Source organism: Terrapene carolina, unplaced genomic scaffold, assembly GCF_002925995.2.
Source record: "Terrapene carolina triunguis isolate 2854851 unplaced genomic scaffold, T_m_triunguis-2.0 Scaffold33891, whole genome shotgun sequence".
In the NCBI taxonomy this organism is placed as follows: Eukaryota; Metazoa; Chordata; order Testudines; family Emydidae; genus Terrapene; species Terrapene triunguis.
This window is the reverse complement of record NW_020698242.1, coordinates 3859835-3885756: the sequence shown is the minus strand read 5'-3', so window position 1 is coordinate 3885756 and position 25922 is coordinate 3859835. Positions and strand designations below refer to the sequence as shown.

The following is a 25922-nucleotide window of genomic DNA, read 5'->3' as shown; positions in this document are numbered from 1 at the left end:
CAGCAATTTAAACCCTGCGCGCCGGCCGTGGCTACCTGCGAGCCTCTCCATGGGAGCCTCCGCCCCGGGGCACGCTGCGGGCGAGGCGGTGGCTCCGCAGTAAGCGATGCGGGGCTAAGAGCCCATGCGACCATGCGGGAGACCCGGCCGCTCCTGCTGGGTATCCGTGGGAGCAGGTAACATGCGAGGTGCCCGGAGGATCATGGACTGGCTCCTGCTCTTCGTGTGGACGTTACCTGTGGCGGTTCTCAACAGCAGCTCCATGCAATTCCTGACCATCCTGTGGCTTGGCGGCATTGCAAAGGCAGGTCGAGAGCACTTTCTTTCGCAGTCGCCTGGAGTGCGTCCATGCCAGGTGGCGGAGCCGTTTCTGGTGCCTTCTCCCTCTCTGCCTTCCCTTGTCCAGTGACTCTCGCCCAATACCCCCTTTTCTCTTTTTTCTTCTCTCTCTTGCAGACCCTTCAGCTGTGCTGCCTCTGTTGCGTGTCTTTTGCAGCAGCTTTAACCAGTGACAGCAGCTGCAGCCTCAATGGACTGAATCATGGTTTGTGTCTATATCTATATCTATTTTAACAGTGCATGCAAGCGTCTTTGTGAAACGGAACAGCCAACCTAACCCACAAATGTTGGTCCTTCTTTTCAATGAATATAAACGGAACCCAGGCATGCGGCTGTAAGCCTACATGCAGATTGAAGGTGCCACCAGACTCCTTGTTGTTTATGCAGATTTAGTATCTCTGGAGCATGGGCAAAATAAATAGGGCACGAGCTGAAAAATGAACAATAACCACAGAGACTATTTTTAAATGCCAGGAAAATTAAAAAAAAGGGCAAAGAAACAATATTTCCATTCAATTATGGAAAAAAAATAATAGAAAACCAGGGGGAAATAAACCATGCAACCCAGGCTAAGGGATTGTAGCAATCCAGGAAGGAAAAACAAAAAAACAAAAACAACCATCTTGTATAAACAGGATTATTTTGTTGTTGTTGTTCCCACGTGGCAAAAAATAGTGTTTTGATGTTGTTACCTTTTGGAAGCTTGCAATATCTCTCTCTATATATTTGCACTTGCTGAGAGTGATAAGTACAGTGCAGTGCGCACAGGTTTCAGGAAGGGAAAATACTGCTGCAACCCATGTCTGCTGGGGGATTCCCTTCTTCCAGCAGCTGCTTGCATTTTTGGCTACCAGCCTGCTTAGTATCCTGAGCTTCTGCCATTGATTAACACCACTTAAGGAAAGTGAAAGCCCTTGATGTATTGTTTCCACTGTCTAGAGCAAAAAGAAACCTATCACTGGCTACGTTTTCAGTGTAATATGCACCCAATAAAATCAGTTCAAGGCAAGGAGATTAATAGTATGCAACATCGGCTACTATATAAGAACATATTTTTGTTCTTTATAAGGATGTATTTCAATTTAAGAAAAAAAAATTATCATCAAAGATATGGATATCTTTAGGCATTCTGACCAAGATACACATCAAAAGGTAAGCAGTGCTAGGAAGTAGGCTACTTAATATAGTGTTTTAATGTAAGCCATGCTGTCACTTGCAGGAGTACCTGCAGTCCTGATTCAGCAAAGAACTTGAGTAGGTACCTAATTTCAAGAGTGTAAGTAGTCATCACCCTGTGAGTAGATCAATGGGACTACTCATGTGTTTAAAGTTAGGCACATGCTTAAACACCTCACTGAATCAGGCTCTATATTCTTCTCTTCTCCAGATATTTTGAGTTGATCGTATTTTTCTTCTCCCAGATATGCACAGAATTTCTTTCACATAATGTAGCCAAAACAACTGAATGACTGAATAAAGGTTATGAGGTAGTATGTAATCTCTTTCTGGTGAAGGTCAGTTACGATTTGAAACCTAGTCTAATCAAGACACTACAAAGAGATGAGGTCTGACTCTGTTAAGGAATTAATAAATTAATCCTTTAATCCAGTTGAACAAATGGAACAATTCTACATAATCTGTTAAGCCAATACCAAGGCTATAATATTTGCTACACTCTTGGAAAAAAATAACAACAACAACTACATACAAAAACCCACTCTTCCCATGTGACAGCAATTAATATAGGGGGAGGGGGAAAATCTATAGACTTGCTGGTGATGACAAATGTCTTCACAAGAGTGACTGTGGGAAAGTTCACAGCTATGATAGTCTGTCCCTCTCAGTGGGGCAGAAAGGAAACAAACACTGTATTAGAGTCTGTGTGACTTACACTGAACAGCTTGGAGTTGCTTTAGATGAATTTATGCATGCGTTAGATACATGTAGCCCTTGGATCCTTGGTGCCATGCCCTAAATGAGGAAACTTCATGCCACAGTGAAAGTCTGCTGCATAAATTAGCGCTATGTTAAAAAATGACATACGCTTTATTCATTGAGTACAAAGGCTGATGGTCAACATTTTGCCATTACAGATTACGTATTTGTGACACCTGTCGAAGTGGATTCCAGTGGATCATACATCTCACATGATGTTTTGCACAGCATTAGGAAAAAGAGATCAACTCAAAGTTCAAAGAGTTCCTTGCACTACAAATTTTCAGCATTTGGACAGGAACTGCACTTAGAACTTAAACCTTCTACCATATTTAGCAACAACTTTATTGTCCAGGTACTTGGGAAAGATGGAGTCACAGATTCTCAGGAACGTGAAGTTGAGCGGTGTTTCTATCAGGGATTTATAAGGAACGATAACACCTCTTCAGTAGCAATATCTACATGTGTAGGCTTGGTAAGTGTTTTGTTAAAGCAAATTTAGCATTAGATTTTCATATGCAGAAAATACCGATTTTGATTAAGTTATCAGATTCCTGAAACATACAGGATAGTTTTCATGCCATGGACCATTTTACAGATTTTCCTAACATCATTAGCTGAACTAGCATCATCATGTTTAACAAGAGAGCTTTAATGATAGATGATAAACTCTGTCTTTGTCTCACTACTGGTGTTTTTTGGTGGGTGGGGGGGTCACAATTTTTAAGAAAAAAACCCAGTTTGATGGCAGATGTGTGTAATAAATCCAGGAGAATTTTCATCCATTCTCAGAGCATGCATGATAGCTGTAGACAGTGTCTAATTGCTCTGACAAGGTAAATGCCCTTCTTGCATTTGTGAATAGTCCGTATTCTTGCTTCTGTGTTTGGACTACTTATGCAGTAAAATTTGCAAGATCAGGCCATAAAATTATGAGGAAAAAAATAAACATTATTTCTAGGATTGTCAGGTGCTTGAGGGAGAAATGTGGCACCCAACTCTCATTGAAATCCAATAGGAGTTAGGTGCTTAGCTCCCTTATACTACTTTTGAAAGTTTCAGCCTTCATTGATTAAAAAGTCTTAATTGGTGAACCCTGTTCTGAGTGTAAGTATTTTGCTTGCAGTATTTGCTGTTTACCACTGTGTTTTCCAAAATGATGAAAAAAATCTTACTAACATAAACTTTTTTTAGACTACATTCTACATTGTTTTATCCCTAAGGAAGTCTTCATTGATTCATTGGCACAATGCAAAAGAACATCAACAGAGTTGAATAGCTCTTGTTATGTCCTAGGATAAAGGTCTTGCTTTCCATGCAATCCTCCTAGAAAAAATGGCTGGTGTGCACCATGGCAAATATTTGGATTGAAGCAATAACATTCATGGTATTAGAGTATCTGAGGGGATACATGGCTTATGAGGTCAGTTAAGATCTGAAATCCAGATGAGGTGTTGAGTGAATCTCCAATTCCTTCATTGCAAGGATACTTGGATATATGACAGTCACTAATGTATGACAAGACAGAAGAAAGATGCATTGAAAACATTAATTTACTTTGAAAATAAATACAGTTTCATTTAGCATTTTCATATTCAGCTCCCTGGAAATGGTTGGTCCATAAGGAAGAACTGTAGGATGTTGTTGAGTGCTGCTTGAAATGGGCTGGATTATACTTCGAATGCCATGTTGCTTTTTCTTTGTTAGTAACAACTACTAAAAGGAGTTAGCGTCATCTATGTCATCCAAGCAGTTGGGACAGGGGCTTTTACAGCAGGTGCTGGGAGTTGGAATGAAGTTTTCTTTGTTTTTTGTTATGTTTGTAGTGCTGATGATATCAACAATGACTGAGGTGTTGGTTTTGTTCTAGTAGAGTGGCTTCATTTCTACGATCACTAACTTTCTTTATATTTGTTTGTAAACCATTTTCACTTCCCGTCATGTTTGTGGTTCCTCTGAGGTAGATATCATATCACTGACAATTCTTACATTTTGTTATTACATTGGGTAGGCTTTGTATTTAACAAATGCATTATTAGAACTATGCGGAATAATGTTGAAATTTGTTGATTCTTGTCTGGAGAACCAGGGCTCAAGTCTGCCTTAGGTCACAGGGAAACTGAGTTTAGCAATTTTACCTTAGTCTGAGATACCTTGGTCTTGTACCACTGTCTCGCTGTACAAAGTGTCATGACTGGCAGTCTTTGCTTAGGAGACACCCAGAATTTGAACAGAAGGGAGTGAATATTGTGATTGAATTGATTTTTATTTTGGCAGAGCATGAGGTGCTTTCCAGTACCAGGCTGTCTCCAGTCCTGTCCATGACTTTTCTGAATTACAAGGCTCACTAGATTTGCCCTAATAATAGATATTTTAAACTGACAATTGTAATTCATCTTCACTCATAACCTACTCCTAACATGTTATAAAAACTGCAACCATGCTTTTTTCCCAACCATATAATAACTTCTACACAACAAACGAATAGTAAAAATAATCAACAAAATTCTCAGTTCCTGAGTTTACTGGTCTGCTTGGCTTAGAAATATGCCATCATCTGTCTGTAATGAAACCACCAAAATCTTTGATTGCAATCCAAATTCAGTAATCATACATGAAGTCTGGACGCTGTGCTGTGATCAAGGCTACCTCGTGAATAGCCTCTATATCCTCTTTGCACCAACTACTTTTGTCACTTGGTTGCCCTTCTTTCCTATTTGCTTTGTTCACTGCAATTAAACCGAAAGTGGTGTTTCTTCTATATGGTTGGTAGCACTAATCTTTCCATTGTTCCTTTCATTAGCAGTAGCTTCCCTACAATAAAACTGCAGTGACCCATTCTTTCAAGCCTGGAACACCACAATGTGATTTGGAAGCAATTGCATTTCAATAGACTACAGGGACTCTTTGATCTAATTTTGTGGATGACCTACAGTATTCAGTCATTCAGTTGTCTGTTATATGCCACTGCCTGCGGAGTGGCAATGGACTGTTATCTTGAGTGACCCTAGTTGAACAGTAAAAAGGAGCAAGGATTTGTTGCTTTGCTGTAGACTTGCTAAGAGAAGTTTACATTGAACTATATGTACCTCAACAAAACCTTGGCATATAGCTTAGCAAGTAATAAAATAGCAAACCCACATATATTTTTTTTCATGTTTGTAGACTGTGACCAAATTTTGCCTGCTGTATTAAAGTCAACTCAGGTACATGGATGTGACAGAGGGCAGAATTTGGCCGATGACTTTTATTTGAAAAGGTGGAAACTCCTATGTTCCTAACATCTTCCTCTTTGACCTCCCTAATACCCACATTGCCCTCATCAACCTTATGTGTGCGCGTGCACTCTCTCTCTCTCCAGCTTTGCCCAGCACTCTGATGACATCACCCTGTCTTTAATCCTCCCCCTTTGCTCCCCATTATGTATATACAGATTGTGTGTACTTGTCTGTAAGCTGGTTGGGACAGGGACTGTCTGCACTGTCTGAAGAACAGGGAGTTTAAGTGATTCATCTGAGGTCACCCAGTCAATCAGTGCAGAGTAGAAGAGAATCCAAGTGTTGTAACTCCCAGTAATGTTGTTCTTAGTAATCCTCTATATTTGTCACATGTGGGTATACAGAGTAGGACACATTCCCCAGCTACGCCAGTCCCCTTTTCCCCTATAAAGTCAAACCACCATAGAAAGTTTACGCTGTTGTCCAATACACGAGGCACTGAAAGTAGGGAAGGTTGTGAATGGATTACTCATTTGTAATCACTTCTCATTTCTGTGGATGTTACTTTCTCTGTTGGGAGATACTGCGAAGAAATGCAACGTAAATGCCTCTGGACGAGAAACCTGGAGAGAGAGATGATTTTATATTGGTGTCTGACTAATAGGAGTTCTCCCATGATTGGTCATTTTGGCTGTTTCCCACAGCTAGTTGAAGTTAGTGAAAAGACTGCCTTTGGATCAGGACCCTATCCTTGGGCCAAATTCAGCACTAAGCAAGTGTGACATCACTGAGGCCAGAGGAGTTGCACCTGCTTACACCAGAGCTGAATGTATGCCTTTCTCTCCTTTTTATTTACGTACCTCAATTAGGGCAGCGAAGAGCCAGCTTCATGCATTAGCCAGTGCCCTCCTTTGTTTTTGGTAAGATGTGATTGAATCTTTCATTACGAGGGGCCTCTTTCTCTTGTCTCAAGTTCTGTTGTGTTTGCTGGTGTCTAGTCAAGGGAAGAGAACAAGGAGGAAAGGATGAATCATGTTACAATCACTGAGCTGTCAGCGGAGTCTGTGAATAAAAGGGTGGTTGTAGCACTGAGAGATAAACAGGAGATGTATTAATTCAGTGGGAGTTGTGTGTGCATGTCTGAGGGCAGGACTTAGTTCACAGTATCAATGAAGCCACAAAATTAAAGCTTCTCAGTGCAGTCTGGCCACCAAAGAGGCTTGCAGGGAGAGTCATGCGCTTGTGCAACTGAATGACTGAGAAGAACCCCATATTAGCATTATTGAAGTGACTCCAACAACACCTGTTACTATAAAGGTTGCGTTTTATGTCCAATTAAATATACTGAGACAAATCCCATGGTACTTACTCAGTCAAACTGTCAGTGAAATCGATTGGCCAAATTCTGCTCTCACTTACACTGGTGTACATTGAAATTAACTGTTGATTGCATGAAGTTGCTTTAGACTTACACAGGTGCAAAAGGACAGAATTTAGTCCAGTAGGAGTTTTGGATGATTAGAAACTGAGGATTTGACTCATTCCCAATAGTATTATTAGTCTATCCACGAGTCAGTAGCAGATACTATAATTATTTCTCCATTATACCAGAGCAACATGAACAATTTGAACTGCGCTTGAAATGTACAATGTCCCCCTGAATTCACCCCATGCTATAATAGCATGAAAGAGGAGGAAAGAAATTTTAATTTGTCAGTGAAATCTTCCTGACATTTAATAGAAGCCGCATCCTTGGAGACATTTAAAATTGCACTGGGCAGATCACTAGACAGTGCACTGCAGGGCTGAGGGGACTGAGCTCGATGTCTGGGCCAGGAACTGGCCTTTTCCATCTGTGTGTGCTCGACCCTGCACCCATTGATTTCAACAGTCCAGGATAAGGCACTCTGATTCTTCTACTGCTTTCACGGTGCTTATAACAAAAGTAATTGAGACTTAGGGTTTGGTAGTGATCTGCCCTCAGTGGGCAGGAGGTAAAAATGTATACTGTGCCTTCACAGTTGGGGGCACAATGGCCGGGTTACTGCTGTCATTGTACATGAATATGGCACAATTCTCCATGAAGTTCCAGTTGAGTAGGTGCAGACTCTACATAGGGCTCTACATGGACAGAGTGGTCCTTGAATGTGGCACACATTCAGAGGACTCATGCTTATAGGAACAATTTAGCCCTCTGGGCCATATCCTTTCTCCACTACCTTTGTACTGCAGAAATGGCCCAGAGAATGGAAATCTGCTGCAGCTTCTCCTACAGGGGTGTAGAGCAGGCATAACTAACTTCTGTGCCAATTCTCCTTCAGCTTCCCGAATGTAGGAGGTGTGTTGGGGCAGGGAGAGGCCACAGCTGGAGTGCACTGAGCTTCCAGCAGTCCCTGATCCATTGGGGGTAACCAGTGTAATTTAGAGAAACCCTTAGGCTGTTCTGAGTTACACCAGGGACACATTATAACCAGTTTCAGGACCAGGAAGCAGCACTGTTTTTGCCCACCGTCTCTCCCTTCAAGAGTCTGGCCCTCAGTCTTGATTTATCATTACTTCAGAATATGTGAAGGGGGTTTATATGGATCAGTTTCTCTGTCTAGCCACAAAACAACAGTGTTTCGCTAGCTATATCAAAGACTTCCCATGCAACTTTGTTCCCACAGTTTTCCTAGCTAATTTCAAGGGAGATTACATTAAAATACCATACTAAAGGTCAGGAAAGGATGATATGTCTGGACAGAGACTTGACCTCCTAATGATGAGATGCCTTTGATGTAAATAAGGATTTTTATTTTAAACTGAATTTTTTTGACTTGGACTATAGCACTTATTATCCATTGCTCCTGAGACTTGGGAGATGTTTTTATCTGTTCTTATTGTAAAAGATTTTTCCGAAAAAATTAAACATTGTTGCTTTTTTTTTTTTTTTTTTAAAGTGGCAATTTCTACAGCTCACACCAATAATTGACCTATACAGGATTTCATTTTTCCCACTTTCAAACAGTGAATTTAGTGCTTGAGAAGGAGCCAGATTAACAGAACCAGAGAATAAAGCTGTCTATTTCCTCAAAACACAATGACAGCCTGGGAAACAGTTGTTTAAGTTGCCCCTGTCACCCATTCCCACCTCAAGGGCTGTGTAAATGACACACTGTGGTGCATTTTCTGCAGCAGCGTATTGGAATCATGACAGAGCATTGGTTCTGCTCTGTGCTCTATGACACAGTCCACTTAATTAAACAGATTTAGTGGTGTCTCAGGCCTGGCCTTGGAGGTAGCCCTTCCCAAAGCATAAGAGGGCAGTTCTTTCCCCAAAGGTATTAATTCCTTAACCTCTCTGTTAAGCGAGTTCATCAATTATGATGCTAGGTTTTTGTGATTTGGACACTTAATTGAACTGAGACCATGACTTGGTTTCATATATGCCACCCAAGGGAGGGCATGTCCAGTGTGTGCTGTGATTGACAGTTCATTACCAATTCCCTGAGTCATCCAGTCCTTTTGGGAACTTATTTCTTGTAATCTTAGTCATGGTATATATTTCTTAAACATACACTGTTGCCATCAAATCTTTGGATACATCATTCAAAGCTATACATTGTGTAAGCTCTTTGGGACAGAAACTGTCTTGTTGTGTGGACAACACTAAACATAGTGGGGCTCTGATTCATGATTGGGGCATCTAGACACTATCTAAATAGTGTTAAATGAATTATTATTATTATTATTCATAAGATTTGTTTGAACTCTGCAATGTCCGGACATTGTCAGGATAAATCTTGGGACGGATGCCCAGCAGGTGTAAATCTGCATAGTCCCAAAGGTGCTGTAGATTTCCTTACCTGTGCTGCTAGTCGCACATCTGACTAGTCAAGCTGGCAGAATTTGAAACACCGGATTGATTTGCCATGGTTTAGGCTCATTGTTTACTGCTTCCACTGTGTTCAGTAGCGAGAGTAAACAACATACTAAGTCGTTTCCACACCGTTTATATTTAATTTCACATTCTGGTTCTCATGGGTAAACTCAATGTTGCTGGCGTTTCCATTCACAACTTCTCAGGGGATTGTTTAAATTAAAAAAAAAATCTATTTTCAATTAATTTGTTTTTCATGATTGCAAGACAATATTTCTTTTATTGTTGGGCCACATCCTTAGTTGGTGCAAATTGATATTGCTCCACTGAAGTGGAGCTTGTGTTTGCTACAGAATTAACTTGAGTGGTGCCCCAACTTGAGTCCCATCCACACAAAGACCCTTAACTTGAGTGTGGTGGCACTTTTCACTTGCATTGGCTGGCCCATCGGGGGGCATAGGCTCAACCTCAAGTTGGCACAACTCGTCAGGCGCTAACACAACCACCCTGTGGAGCTCCAGTGAGGCCTGATGGAGCTCTGCCCATTGACATCATATGAAGATCTGACCCATTATAGTTTGGATTGGGAGAGCTCCATCTACTAGAGCCTTCCCTGGGATAGTGCTTGGGGTGTGCTAGATCACTGGGATCTGATCTGGATATGGATAGAGACCTCTTTAATGTTTTTAATGAAGTAAATACTAATGGGAATTGTGTGATCATGGGCAGGGGTGAAAGTAACTGGGGTGAGAGGACACTTACTGGTATGGGGGGGGGGTCTCAGGTGGAAGGGGCAGGACTGGGGGTCAGCATCCCCCAGCCAGCCCTTGGCCCGCACCGCCCGGGGCTCCCGTGTTGATTTAAAGGGCCCAGAGCTCCGGACGTTGCTGCTGCAGTAGTGGCATCCAGAGCCCCGGGCTCTTTTAAATCGCCGGCCCCAGGGCAGCTGCTCCCTTTGCCCCCCCCCCCCGGCTGGCAGCAGGCGGGGGGGGCGCCAAAGGGGGGGGGGCGGTAAAGCGGGGGGGGGTCCTGCCGAGGGGGGGGGGGGGGGCGCAGCAACATTAAAGTGCTGCTGCGGCAAAGGACCATCCTTAAAGCGCTGCTGTGGCAGCACTTTAATGTCCCTGCCCCTTTTGCCTCCCCTGTCAGGGCCCCCGACGGGAGGCAAAAGGGGCAGCGCTTTAATGTGGGCTGGGTATGGTAGTAATAATAGGGATCAGATTTTCCTGGATGCGATAGCTGATGGATTCCTTCACCAAGTAGTTGCTGACCAACAAGAGGGAATGTCATTTTAGATTTGGTTTTAGTGAGTAGTGAGGCCCTCATAGAAGAAATGGTTGTAGGGGACAACCTTGGTTCGATCGATCATGAGCTAATTCAGTTCAAACTAAATGGAAGGATAAACCAAACTAGATCTGTGACTAGGGTTTTTGATTTCAAAAGGGCTAACTTTAAAAAATTAAGGATATTAGTTAGGGAAGTCAGTTGGACTGAAGAACTTGTGGATCTAAAGGCGGAGGAGGCCTGGATTTACTTCAAGCCAGGGGTCGGCAACGTTTAGCACGCAGCTCGCCAGGGTAAGCACCCTAGCGGGCCGGGCCAGTTTATTTACCTGCTGACGCGGCAGGTTCGGCCGATCGCTGCCCCCACTCGCCACGGTTCGCTGTCCTGGGCCAATGGGGGCGGTGAGAAGCGGCGCGGGCAAGGGATGTGCTGGCCGCGGCTTCCCGCCGCCCCCATTGGCCCGGGACGGCGAACCGCGGCCAGTGGGGGCAGCGATCGGCCGAACCTGCCGCGTCAGCAGGTAAATAAACTGGCCCGGCCCGCCAGGGTGCTTACCCTGGCAAGCCGGGTGCCAAACGTTGCCGACCCCTGCTTCAAGCCAAGGTTGCAGAAGCCTGCATCAGAAGCCTGCATCCCAAGAAACAGGAAAAAACTCATAGGCAAGAGTTGTAGACCAAGCTGGATGAGCAAGCATCTTAGAGAGGTGATTAAGAAAAAGAAGAAGGCCTACAAGGAGTGGAAGATGGGAGGGATCAGCAAGGAAAGCTACCTTATTGAGGTCAGAACATGTAGGGATAAAGTGAGAAAGGCCAAAAGCCATGTAGAGTTGGACCTTGCAAAGGGAATTAAACCAATAGTAAAAGGTTCTATAGCCATATAAATAAGAAGAAAACAAAGAAAGAAGAAGTGGGACGCTAAACACTGAGGATGGAGTGGAGGTCAAGGATAATTTAGGCATGGCTCAATATCTAAACAAATACTTTGCCTCAGTCTTTAATGAGGCTAATGAGGAGCTATGGGATAATGGCAGGATGACAAATGGGAATGAGGATATGGAGGTAGATATTACCACATCCGAGGTAGAAGCCAAACTCGAATAGCTTAATGGGACTAAATTGGGGGGCCCAGATAATCTTCTTCCAAGAATATTAAAGGAACTGGCATATGAAATTGCAAGCCCATTAGCAAGAATTTTTAATGAATCTGTAAACTCAGGGGTTGTACCGTATGACTGGAGAATTGCTAACGTAGTTCCTATTTTTAAGAAAGGAAAAAAATATGATCTGGGTAACTACAGGCCTGTTAGTTTGACATCTGTAGTATGCAAGGTCTTGGAAAAATTTTTGAAGGAGAAAGTAGTTAAGGACATTGAGGCCAATGGTAATTGGGACAAAAAACAAAATGGTTTTACAAAAGGTAGATCGTGCCAAACCAACTTGTTCTCCTTCTTTGAGAAGATAACAGATTTTTTAGACAAAGGAAACACAGTGGATCTAATTTACCTTGATTTCAGTAAGGCATTTGATACAGTTCCACGTGGGGAATTATTAGCTAAATTGGAAAAGATGGGGATCAATATGAAAATTGAAAGGTGGATAAGGAACTTGTTAAAGGGAAGACTACAATGGGTCGTACTGAAAGGTGAACTGTCAGGCTGAAAGGAGGTTACTAGTGGAGTTCCTCATGGATCGGTTTTGGGACCAGTCTTATTTAATCTTTGTATTACTGACCTTGGCACAAAAAGTGGGAATGTGCTAATAAAGTTTGCGGATGAAACGAAGCTGGGAGGTATTGCCAATACAGAGAGGGACCGAGATATCCTACAGGAATATCTGGATGACCTTGTAAACTGGAGTAATAGTAGTAGGATGAAATTTAATAGTGAAAAGTGCAAGGTCATGAATTTAGGGATTAATAACAAGAATTTTTGTTATAAACTGGGGAGGCATCACTTGGAAGTAACAGAGGAGGAGAAAGATCTTGGAGTATTGGTTGATCACAGGATGACTATGAGCCGCCAATGTGATATGGCCTTGAAAAAAGCTAATGAGGTCTTGGGATGCATCAGGCGAGGTATTTCCAAGTAGAGATAAGGAGGTGTTAGTACCGTTATACAAGGCACTGGTGGAATATTGTGTGCAGTTCTGGTCTCCTATGAATTCAAATTGGAACAGGTACAGAGAAGGGCTACTAGGATGATCCGAGGAATGGAAAACCTGTCTTATGAAAGGAGACTCAAAGAGCTTGGCTTGTTTAGCCTAACCAAAAGAAGGCTGAGGGGAGATATAATTGCTCTTTATAAATAAATAAAAGGGATAAATATCAGGGAGGGAGAGGAATTATTTAAGCTTAGTACCAATGTGGACACAAGAACAAATGGATATAAACTGGCCATCAGGAAGTTTAGACTTGAAATTAGACGAAGGTTTCTAACCATCAGAGAGTGAAGTTCTGGAATAGCCTTCCAAGGGGAGCAGTCGAGGCAAAAGACATATCTGGCTTCAAGACTAAGCTTGATACATTTATGGAGGGGATGGTATGATGGGATAGCCTAATTTTGGCAATTAATTGATCTTTGACTATTAGTGGTAAATATGCCCAGTGGCCTGTGATGGGATGTTAGATGGGGATAGGATCTGAGTTACTACAGAATTTTTTCCTGGGTGTCTGGCTGGTGAGTCTTGCCCACATGCTCAGGGTTTAGCTGATCGCCATATTTGGGGTTGAGAAGGAATTTTCCTCCAGGGCAGATTGGCAGAGGCCCTGGGGGTTTTTCGCCTTCCTCTGCAGCGTGGGTCACTTGCTGGAGGATTCTCTGCACCTTGAAGTCTTCAAACCACAAGTTGAGGACTTCAATAGCTCAGACATAAGTTAGGGGTTTGTTACAGGAGGGGGTGGGTGAGATTCTGTGGCCTGTGTTGTGCAGGAGGTCAGACTAGAAGATCATAATGGTCCCTTCTGCCCTTAAAGTCCATGAGTCTAGTTGACAATACTCCTTTAAATAAAACCCTGAATCTGACTTGAACTTTTTTGGATAAATACATTACAAGCAAGGTTTTCCTCTGTCTTTCTGATTATGTCACTGGGAGCAGGAGCTTTGGTTCTTTCTTGCCTTTTCTTATCCCATTTCAATCCAAATTCTGTTGCGGCAGGTCTAGCATAAATTATGATGTGCTAAAGGCATTTTCCATTGATTTGCACTGACAGTGATTTGACCAGCTATGTGATGGGCTGATGAAAGCAAAATTATTTTTGTTTCAAACAGTAAAGCCTTTTTGAAAATTTAGATGTAGAATTTAAGGAAGCTTGAAATCATAATACTTTGCATTAATAGAGTTTTTGTTAAATGGAAATCTCACAGCAATTTATAAACAAATTAATTAAGCCTCAATACATGCCTATGAATTAGATGTGTTATCTAAGAAGGTAATCCTGGCATATTGTTGTTTGGAAAAAGTCATGTAACATATTGTGTGCAGTATTGTAGCTGTGTCGGTCCCAGGATATTAGAGAGACAAGGTGGATGAAGTAATACCTTTTATTCGACCAGCTCCTGTTGGTGAGAGAAACAAGCGTTCGAGCTTAGACAGAGCCATTCTTCAGGTCTGGGAAACGTACACAGAGTGTCACAGCTAAATAGAAGATGGAACAGATTGTTTAGCACAGCAGTTCTCAAACTTTTGCACTGGTGACCCCTTTCACATAGCAAGCCTCTGAGCGCGACCCCCCCCTTATAAATTAAAAACACTTTTTTATATATTTAACACCATTATAAATACTGGAGGCAAAGTGGGGTTTGGGGTGGAGGCTGACAGCTCACAACCCCCCCATGTAATAACCTTGCGACCCCCTGAGGAGTCCCGACCCCCAGTTTGAGAACTCCTGGTTTAGCATAAGTAGTTGTAACAAATATGTAACAAGTTAGTAACTCTTAATTTATCTCCTCAGAAGTCATTAATATTGAGGGCTGGAGAAATGCAAGGCAATCAGATCATATATTCAAAGAAGGGACTCTTGAATCACTGCTGCTGGAAACAATTATTGCCCTATCTTGTGATTCACAATTGTTTTTCCTCATCCTGTAAGTTAATTTATCTTTTATAATATTCATCTATAAGGTGGGGAAATCTTTCCAGCAGTTTATACAGTAAGATGTAAATTCTAGTCTACCTGTTTGAATGATTACAACACTGAAATATATATATATATATATATATATATAACAATAATACTTCTTGTCCCTAAAGGGAAATATTGACCAAGGAGAATATGAGGTCAAGAAATATTAGTATTGACTTCTATAGAAGCCAGTATGTACTTATTATAAAACAAATGGAATGCTGCAAGTCAAGTGTAGCGTCTGAAATAGTCCACATCACACCAATTTTAATCAAAAAGTAGCTTGGCAACATGCCATTGGCTGCCCTTGCAGGGCTCTTGGCTATCTAAGCTGGCGGGAAGTTGTTTTTTTACCCTTTTGTGGCATTAATGTTTCCTGATTCTCCAGCTCTGTCGTATGCACACAATTTTAGCACATGTGGCTTTATCCTTTGAGGTGTTGGGTCTCTTTGTTCACAATGGAACCACTTTAGTGCATCTGGTTGCCCTACATATGTTCAGTGAAGCTCTTCTGCATTGCAGCTGATTATTACTATTCATAGAAATGTATTTATAAGACTTTTCAATGGATTTACACAAAACACACTAGACCTACACTAATGTTTTCCTTTTGTTTTTGCAAACCACTGCACAGTATGGCATCCAACTCATTTAAGAGAGTAATAATACATTCTCTGCATAGCAGATACGCAAACAAAATATGGATCACTCCTCAGACCTGTTATCTTTCTGCTATGAGAGAGAATTGTTTTATAAAACTGAAATAAAATTAGATTTTCAAAGACAAAATTAAAAACAGGTCTGATTTTTTTCTCTACATACATAATTATGTGAGTGAAAAATATGAGTTCTAGGCATTTAAAAATAACTATGTCTGGAACAGGCTTGTTTTATGTACCACATCTTCATTATTGCTGTGGTGTTTTTTTTTTTTTTTTTTTTTTTTTTTTTTTTTTTTTTTTTTTTTTTTGTAGGAAGTCATTATCAGAACCATAAGTTTTAAATTAATCTAGTCAAAACCTCAGGAAACATTTAAAGTTAATATTGTAATCGGAAATGTAGTACTGTAGGTAAAAATGAAAATGGTCCTAGTGAAGGAAATCTGTGAATGATGCAAAACTTCGAGACAGTAGAGTGGTGGGAAAGTTTGATTTAAAGGAGCAAATTTGGGTTCGCAACACTTGTTGTTTTCACTTTTGACATCTAGGAGTCCGGTGGCATTCACTGGTTCCAGTGAACATATGTATGGAGATTAGAGCTCCAGTTCTGGGATGTAGTGGAGCTGAGCTTTCTGTAGCTTAGTGGGGGTGGTAGAGGAGACAGAGGGGACTGCATACCTTTGCACTTCCCAGACTGTACTGTCTGCAATAGCTCCCTATGTAGTCCTCCTACAGCCCAGGCTAACCAGAGCACTCTCTTCCGCCATCTGGCTTCTCATTGTTAGGAGGGCAACATAGGGATGTTCTGCTGTCCCTATGTCATCAGGGATATTGCCCAGTGTAGATAATTGCTGCATTTCTGACTCCTGTGTGCCCACAGAGCTCATACTGGGTTGCAGAAGACCCCAGAATCAGGGCACTAAATGTATCAGTAATCATAATTGAATTCCTGCTTGAAAGCTGTGGCATAGTGCATCTTCGTCCAGCAGACAGGTCATGATCTAAAACATCAGAAGATGTGGGTTGTATTCCTGGCTCAGGCACAATCTTGATGAGTAAACTTGGGCAATGTGCTTAAATCTTTATAAGCCTGATGTTCAGAGATTCTGAACACCCACGACTCCAGCTGAAGTCAGTGGGAGAGCTGCAGGCACGCTCCAAACTCAGACCCTAATCTGGCTCAGATTCTCATTTGTAACGTGGAGATAGTGATGTTTAATACTTAGACTGTTTTGAATGTGTAGCTCTCAAAGCACTTTATAAATGCACTATCATCAATGGGAATTTTTTGAAGTTTGCCATGAGATCTTGGGTTCGACCAGTACTGTCAGTTTTTCCAAAAATAGGGCATTCTTATTGGGACAGTTCCTTAGATGGAAACCTCCACTAGTATGAGTTTAAGCGTAAAAATACATTCGGACACAACAAACAATTAAGCAAAGCAGTTATATTTTCTCTGCAGAACAAGCAAGCATGAATTACATTTCCAGAGATAGTTTAATAATTCTATTTGCAACTATGGTAATTTGGAGGTGAATTTTTTTTAGCTTACTCCTGCACTGTACTTTAGGGAACAGTACTGCACTGACTATCTTTTCTTGAATTTTTAGAATTCTGTTTTTCTTGAGCAGGCTAATTCACGTACCAGTCACAGTTGTAAAAATATCAGTAATAAATACATTTCCAAGTTATAGTCTATGCTATGAAATCAACATTAGCAGGGAAAGTGTGTTGGGGATATTCAGTAAAAGGTAACTACAGCCCAGCTAAATTCCACACATAAGCCAGATCCTCAGCTGACATAAATCAGTGTAGCTCCATTGGCTATCAGACTATTTGTCCATTAAGTCTGATATCCTGCCTCCAGCAATAATAGCCAGTACTGATCACAAGAGAGGAAGGAAACGAAAAACAAAAACAAAAAAACGCCAAACAAAAAAGTGCATCATTTTCAAAGACTAGGGTAGATACCTAAATAAGTGGTCTGATTTCTAGAGCTGCTGGACATCTACAGCTCTCATTGATGTCACCTGCTCTATAGCCCTTTCAAGTCAGTAGCAAGACTCTTGTTGATGCCATTGGATTTTGGATCAGGTCCTACATAGGGAAGAGTTTCTTTCTGACCCTGCTGTGATCATGTTACACCTTGAAGCAAGAGATGTACCGTTTCTGTAGCACCGATTATTACCTGTATTATTTGGTTTAGCAGAGAGACATTGTGCACAGCTGAAAAGATTGCTGACTCATCAAGAAGGTGTGGAATGCTGGTAGAAGGACCTGACACAGGAACCTCGTAAATAATCCAAGGTAGCACCTTATTTTCAAATTTCATTGAATCAGAAGTGAGACTCAGGAAAACAGCCTATTGAAGGACAAGGAAACCCATCTTGCAGGCTGACCCCCGTCCTGTTCTCATGGACTGTCCTTACTGACTAACAATAGGGAGAAGTGAAACCAGGCAGGAGGTCAGCCAGCCACCCTGAGAACCAGCTGCTGCTGCTACTATTGGTAGACTACACTGAAATGCTTGGCATTTGATGCCTGGCCTTGCCAGATACACTTCAGTGCATTACTGTCAATTGTATTGATGCTGCAGCCAGAGTTTAGCGAGAGGGGGAGTGAAAGGAAATGCACTGAGAACCGCCAGAAACCCTAGGAAGGGAAGCCAAAGAGTAAGTATAATAGTTTACAGGGCCAGATTGTGCCCGGCTCCTGTTCAAATCCTATTGAAGTCAGCACTCCAATTCACTTCCTTGGCCTTTGGATCAAGCCACAAGTGTACCAGGGCAAGGAAGAGTTTTGCCTCTGGACAGTTGTACTCACATGAGTACAAGGACTGCACAAGGCTATTATGCCTAGCCAGCCTAATGGGAAAATGGAGGCTGCAGGACACAGCCTCAACATCTTCCTCACTGGGCAGGAGAGCTGGATGGCTGCAGAGGAGAGGGATGTTGCACCCTCTAAAGGAGTGCTGCAGATCTGGCATTCCATGCCAGGGAGCTCTGGGTGGCTATTTTACAATCTGAGGCACAATCGCTCCTGCAGCTTTCTGTGTCCTGGGCTATTTCCTTCAGCATGGTGCCATTCACAAAGAGTGCAGAAGCATTCTTGGCCAAGTAGCACACATTCAGTGCAAGTGTCATTGAACATCATATTGCACCAATCAGATCGTGACAAAGGGCTGCTCTCTCCATAAGCCCATGTGACAGAATAAATACCACTGTAAGGACAGTCTGGACTGAGTCAGCGAGAGAGGCTGACAGACTACAATGGTGAGCTGAATCTGGGGATCAATCAGACTTGGGATGTGATGAGCTTTACATTGCAACCCTTATATCAACATGTTTGTGGCCTTTGGGATGAGTCACCCTGACTACTGGTTTGGTTCTTTTTTTTGTATTTTCCCAGCCTTTTCTTGAAACCCTGTTTTATGGTATCCAAAATAATAACTTGACAGTAAACAGAATGGCAATGACTTTGGAGGAGTTGAATTTGGTTGTTGTGGCTGTTCAGATGTATCACTGAATAATTGTAAAGATTACCAAGTGAAAAAGTAAACATGACACTTTAATAAGTGGAGAGGAAAAACAGAAGGAAAGAGAATATTACTGCTACCTTAACACTCAGTATATGAGTGCCCCAGAGAGAAGGACTCTGCTATATAAACCAGCATATATTCATGATATAAATCAATATACTGTATTTCCTTTGCCCTGTTTCCAAACTGGGTTAAGTTTTGGGCACATGTGTGTGCAGACAAGCACAGGGCATTTGGCTGTGGTGTTAGATTTCATAATCATCTCCATATACAAAAGCACCTAGAAGTCTTGCAAGATGCTACATCCTCTTAGTTAACCATGTAACTGCATTAGTGCCTCTGGATACCCTACATATATTCAGTAAAGGTTTAAATGCTAATCCCTATATAGACACACACACACACACAGTGCATCTGGTATGCTGATTAATATGAATGGAGATATATATTTAAATAGCACCTAGTATACCAGATCAATGCTAATCCTTTACTTTTGCAAACCACAGCAAAGTGTTGGTATCCAACCCCTTTAAGACTCTAACATGGTCTGTAGATAACTCCCATGTAATGCTTCTCAGCACTGTTATCATTTTGCCATTCAACATAATTGGTATGTCACCCAGAATAAAATGAATAACATTTAAAAAAATTTTTTTCTCTACACCCATAATTATATCTCAGTTAAAACAGTGATTTGCTGGGCATAAAGTGCTCCTTGTAGTAATTGAATTGATGCATAGCCTGTGTGCATATAAAAAAAAATTACAACTGCTATTACTACAAGGAATACTAAAAATGTATATTAAAGGAACCATAAAATGTCCATTAATTAGTCTTATCGCACAGTTAATGGAATTTATGAAGAATTAGACATATATTTAGGAATGGCAAATTCATATGAATTCGTAGTGATAGAACATATTTTTTAAAAGAATGTGATTCTGTGGCCCACCCTAATCCTTTTGGTGAATTCAATGTATAAATACAAACTGGAGACAGTCAAATATGGTATCTCAGGGTGAAACTTTCAACAGGATGGGGAGTGTAGTTTAAACCCAGTCTTATCTCACTCTACTCCTACTGCATGATGGTTCTCAGCGAGGAAATTTTTGATTGATTCATAGCAACTGAAGTGCAGTTTAAAATTACACTGCTTTTAATTTCCTTGTTCCTGACAGATAAGGAGGGTGGGCATTTCCTGATTATATGGTATAAATTCAAAGCATTTCAGTTCCCCTGGGTGCTATTTGTGACTAATTTACTTCCATAGAACTTTCGCATTGCTGGTTTTATAGTGTGGGAGGAGTGTATGCTGTGAAGAGAGGAAATGTTTCACAACAAGTGGTCCTTCTGGATTTTCCTCTGTTTATGTTACCACCTGGAAAGAAGAAAAGGTGGAATAAATGACTGATGCTCCAGATGGACTGCCTGAACAGTCACATCTTTAGTCATGACACATTAAGTTGAGCAAATTCATTCTGTGAAGTGGCATGATGGAACAGAATTGCACTTTAACTTCTAGCAGCACGACTAAAGATCACAGCCCAAAACACACAGGGGCAAACACTGCTTTGCCTCTCGCATGCCAGGAGTCCCATTGAAGTAAATGAGAATGGAATTCACTTTAGCCAGATAAAGACTGAATAATTTGCCTCTGGGTGGGTGGTGTGTTGGGTATTAGACTGAGGAGGTGAAATCCATCCAACCACCAACCTGGGACCTGGGCTGCAGGGCAGCTACCTTGTTGCTACTCCAGCCTAGAGCTTGGAGTAGCAGTGGTAGCTTCCTTGTAGTGTGCAAACATGGATCCAGTGGCCTCTCTCCCACCTTGCTCCCAACCCACCTCCATTGATACCTGTTAGGCCAGTGCAGAGACCACCACTCTCCACATCCATTCTGCTGGCATATAGCCCCTTCCACATAGTGCCACTGCAGGGCTTAACTGGGGCATTGAATCTTGACTCACAGAGCCACTGAATTAACAGGACTGCCTGTTTGTCCACAATGATTCCAGTGCCATTGAACTACAATAGAAGGCTTGACATGGGGGGGAGGGATAGCTCAGTGGTTTGAGCGTTGGCCTGCTAAACCCAGGGTTGTGAGTTCAATCCTTGAGGGGGCCATTTGGGGATTGATCCTGCTTTGAGCAGGGGGTTGGACTAGATGATCTCCTGAGGTCCCTTCCAACCCTAATATTCTATGATTCTATGATTGTTTTGTTACCTCAGCAATGTTGTGCAGGCACAAAGGCTGGTAGTTTCAAGGGTGCCTGAGGGACTCTACTCCTAGACTATTACTATGAACACAATAGGTTAAATAGTTATCTGTTATAATTAGAATATGTATTTGAGGTTAATATTCAGTTTCTCCAACAAGAAATGTTACGGAAGTGTAGTATTTAGTACACATCCAAAGAAGGATGCACAAATAAAAATGCTGGGGTAAATGTTCAGCTAGGCCTCTCCGAGGTCCCCATATTTGTGAAATTATGCGCACACATACTGGCATCCACATTTTGTAGGTGCATATACCCACTATAAAGCCAAACTCTTGCACACTTTAAATATCCTAGCATTTGCACACATAGAAATGCTGGACTGACACCTGCAAAACACATGGATGGCAAAGGGTTTTGTGAGTACACATAGGTTATTAGTGGACTTACAGTACACGTGAAAGTCTTAGACCCTGTCTATATAGAGTTTCTTGCACCACAGTTTGAAACCAGAATGAGCCACACCAATGCAAGTTCTTTTTAACACTAGTGTAGCACTCCCACCATGGGAGTTTGCATTGAAGCAGCTGGTTATGCAGATGTGAGTACATCAGTGCACAAAGCCTATGTACGGACAGAGCCTTAGTCGATGCAGATGTTGGAACCTGTAAAGGGTGGATGCAAATATGATGTTGTTCAAGTGATCTTTGCAGGTGAAAAGCTGAGCAGAGCCTTTTTCACCTTTAAACTTGGACGTGCAATGTTATGCATGCACATTTTTGACATTTTGTCTGTCATTCATAAGGCCACTGGAGTGCTTTGGCACACTGACTTTTTTCCTTACTAGCACACCAAATACACCATGATTCACAGCCAGGTATTCCAGATGCTTCAGCAGCTAGGCCCTGCAGCACTTCTTCAACTGCCTTCAGCTCTCACAGTGCTCCAAAGCCTTCCAGACCTTGACCCCCATTCCCCAGCTGCATGGAATCTTATCCCTTCTCCTGACCTATGACTGTTCAGCAGATGGAAGGTTAGACACTTTGGAAATTTGGTCTCCAAAGTGTTTCTGCTGAAGATTTTTAATTCTCAAGTGTCCTTAAAAGATACGTTTTAATACATTTTCAAGGATGAGGAAGATATTGCGTAAAGCAAAAGGTGGAATCTCTTCATAGACTTGCAGGAGAGAGGTAAAGTTACATGAATTCACATTTTCCCTGTTCCCCTCCATATTAAAGAGTGCAATCAAGATGCAGTGTTAGGATTTGTGATATTAAACAACAAATGAGGGCTTCAGAATTGGGCCCCAAATAATGACATGAGAGATGGGCCTAAACCCCGAGCCTCTGAATACCCACTGAATATTAAGGATGTTCAGTATCTGAACCTATGTCACAACTGTACAATTGGTAGAATACTGTAGGGAGTTTGAAATCTGGATCCTTCTCCAGGTTTGACTATTTTGCCCTGAACCCATCTCCTTGTTACATCGGTCCTCACTGTGTTAAACTGTCCACAAATTCCACATAAAGTATAGATGGTGAGACTTCCATACATTTGTACTGAAGTTAGGAACCTTTCCAGTAGATCTCTCTTCTTTTTCTTTAGACCAAACTGTTATTAGAGCTGGGCAAATAATGAATGTCAGCTGACAATTCTGAAAAATTGTCCCCCCCCCCCCCAACAAAAAAAAAAAAAATAACCAAACAACTTTTGAATTGAACCCAAACCAAAAATTTTTGGTGAAGCAAAACGTCTAAAAAAAATGTAAGTCTGTTTTGCTCCACCTGTAAATGAAACGTTTTGATTTCGTGTATTTAACATTTTAAATAAAAAAAAATAAAATTAAAGGAAATTTTGAAAGTAAACATTTTGTTTCTTTATTCAAAACAAATGTTGAATTTCAAAAGTGTCAACATGATTTTTCTCCCCTAAACAAACAATTTAGTGAAATTGACACAAATTTGTGAAACTTTTCAGTTTCACGGAATCTGCATTAGTGTTAGTAGAAAAATGTTGCCTATCTCTACCTATTAGAGAGAGATTCCCTTGGAAAAAAATATTGCTTCCCAACTTTTTCCATATCATTCTCTCTCCATGCACTGGGGGCATGTCTTCACTACCCGCCGATCCGGCGGGTAGCAATCGGTCTATCGGGGATCGACTTACCGCGTCTAGTGAAGACGCGGTAAAATCAATCCCTGATCGCTCTGCCGTCGACTCCGGAAATCCACCTCGGCGAGAGGCGGCAGCGGAGTCGGCGGCAGCGGTCGACTTTCCCGCGTCCTCACCGCCAGGTAAGCCGACCTAAAATACGCAACTTCAGCTACGGTATTCATGTAGCTGAAGTTGCGTATCTTAGGTCGGACCCCCGCTGTAGTGTAGACCCAGCCTGGGAGTCTCCTGCACCATTGCAGGTTCCACAGAGCACCGGTGGTCCATGTTTTGGGAACCCAATATACCAGACAATACATTTAGAAACACTTTACTGTGTAAATGCTTTCATCAAGAAATGCAGTTTATGTGCTTGAACCAAACAATGTAACAAAGCTTTGCTAGATGCAATGGGAACTAAAGACTTCCCCTCTTGGACTGGCTTATGGACCTTTGTAGAAAAGGGGACTTTTATCTTCACCACTCAGCTTCTTTTCCATCCTCTGTTCCTCCCATCTTCAAATCTCTATAGGATTCAATGTGGCTGATCTCTTCAACTCAGTGAAAGGAAATACATAAATGCTCCCACACAGTTTATCACACTTTTCATAACAGTCCCAGCCAAACAGCATGTTGTAAAAGTCGCAGAATGTCACAGACGTATACACAGTACAATATGTTACACTGAACGTACCCTTTCATTACCATCTTAGTCTTGTGGGGCATTTAAAAAAATAGACTATTATATGAGTCTGAATCACAACCACATGTCTGAAACCTGTAAACTTTGACTGTTAGGAATCCAGAGATGGCTTTAGATCTGAATGATGTGGTTTCAGCCTGTCTCTAGATACTCTGGGCCAGATTCTCAGCAGGGATAGACTCTGTGGTTCAGTTGATTTCAATGAGACTACCTTGATTTTCACCAGCTGCGAACCTGGGCAGCTGGTGAAATCTAATAATATTGTTCCAACAACACAGAGAGTTGCAGTGCAGTACTAAGCAGTTATAAATTCTTGGACAGTCACCATATGATCAAACTTCTGCCTACTACAGAAGTTGTTCACTGGCACTTTATTGAAAATTATTTCATAGAGAGTTTTCCGGTACACTAAATTTACCCAGGGGGTAGCTTAATTGATTACAGCAAAGTTGCACCAGGGATATATTGGGCCCATGTCATCCTGCATTTCAATTATTATGGGTCAGTTTTTGCAGAGGGTGACCCGAAGTAGCATCTGTAATTTTGCACCTGTGTTTGAATTTTGGCAGCACATCTAATTACTTGCCAGTGGTAGCTACTCGATTCTGGGTAAAATAAGGTCGAGGTGCAAGATCTCTTCTGTGTGCCCACAAATCATTTTGCTCACATAAAATTAGGAAGGCATATTTTAGGGGTGCAAATTGTTCTCTCAGAAATGAGGCTTGTTCATGACATAGAATCAAGATGAAACGTATCCAGTTTAGTTTAACAAATAACTCCCTTATTCCAGTGCATGCCTTGTATTAAAATCTGGATGTATAAGATGTTTATGTGGCTTACCATACATCTAAAAGATACAGCTGTCATTTTACAGGTTTTTTCATTTTGAAAAGCCATGAGAAAGGGATGAAATCTTATTTTAAATTAGTGGATCTTCAGCAAAATAATGGTTCTGTGCCGTGCAGATTTAGCACAACTTGAATTGCATCCAAACAGAAATAAAGTTTTACCACTTTATCAGAATTCAAAATCAGAATGGGATTCAGCTGCATCTAGAGTTGTATGCTATTTCACATGGGTGATTACACGAAAACAGGGGGAGTGAAACTGAAGCCCCCTACAACGATACCAAGTAAGTAAGCTTTGTATGGGGGTATGAAGTGGAATAACCTATCGTAGGTACATATATGGTTCCCATCATTGTAGTACAGGGGTCGGCAACGTTTGGCACGCGGCTCGCCAGGGTAAGCACCCTGGCGGGCCAGTTTATTTACCTGCTGACGCGGCAGGTTTGGCCGATCGCGGCCCCCACTGGCCGCGGTTCGCCGTCCCGGGCCAATGGGGGTGGCGGGAAGCGGCACAGGCGAGGGATGTGCTGGCCGCGGCCTGACGGCGAACTGTGGCCAGGGGGGGCCGCGATCGGCCGAACCTGCCGCGTCAGCAGATAAATAAACTGGCCTGGCCCGCCAGGGTACTTACCCTGGCGAGCCATGTGCCAAACGTTGCCGACCCCTGTTGTAGTATCTGAGCTTCTCACAATACCCCTATGAGGTAGGGAAGTGCCTTTTTACAGAGGGGGAACTGAGGTACAGATAGGCTAAGTGACTAGCCCAAGTCACATAGACTTTCTATGGTAGAGCATGGAATTGACCGTGGTTCTCTTAAGACCCAGGCTAGTGCCCTAATTTCTGAACCATGCTTCCCTTCCACGTGTCCTCTGTTCCGGGGAGGCAGGGTGGTGGTAAACTAGCTGTGCTCGTTTTATGGGTGATACTCCAGGCCTACCTGTTCTCCACAGAGTGGCTTGTGGCCATTGTCTGGTGTAACAAACTCATCGCAAGGGGTGTTTCAGCGACAACAAAAATTTAAAGGTTGGGAACCACTGATTTAACCTCTTAA

At 42.0% G+C, this 25922-nt stretch overlaps 1 protein-coding gene across 1 annotated transcript in view; it reads left to right on the top strand.

The window, feature by feature from the left end:
- The first annotated feature begins 202 nt into the window (after window positions 1-202).
- Window positions 203-25922, top strand: part of LOC112109691 (A disintegrin and metalloproteinase with thrombospondin motifs 18) — a 102222-nt gene continuing 76502 nt past the window's right edge. Inside the window, 3 exon segments of the mRNA XM_026663640.1 lie at window positions 203-428; window positions 431-544; window positions 2433-2749. Coding sequence (XP_026519425.1) covers window positions 203-428; window positions 431-544; window positions 2433-2749 — 657 coding nt within the window.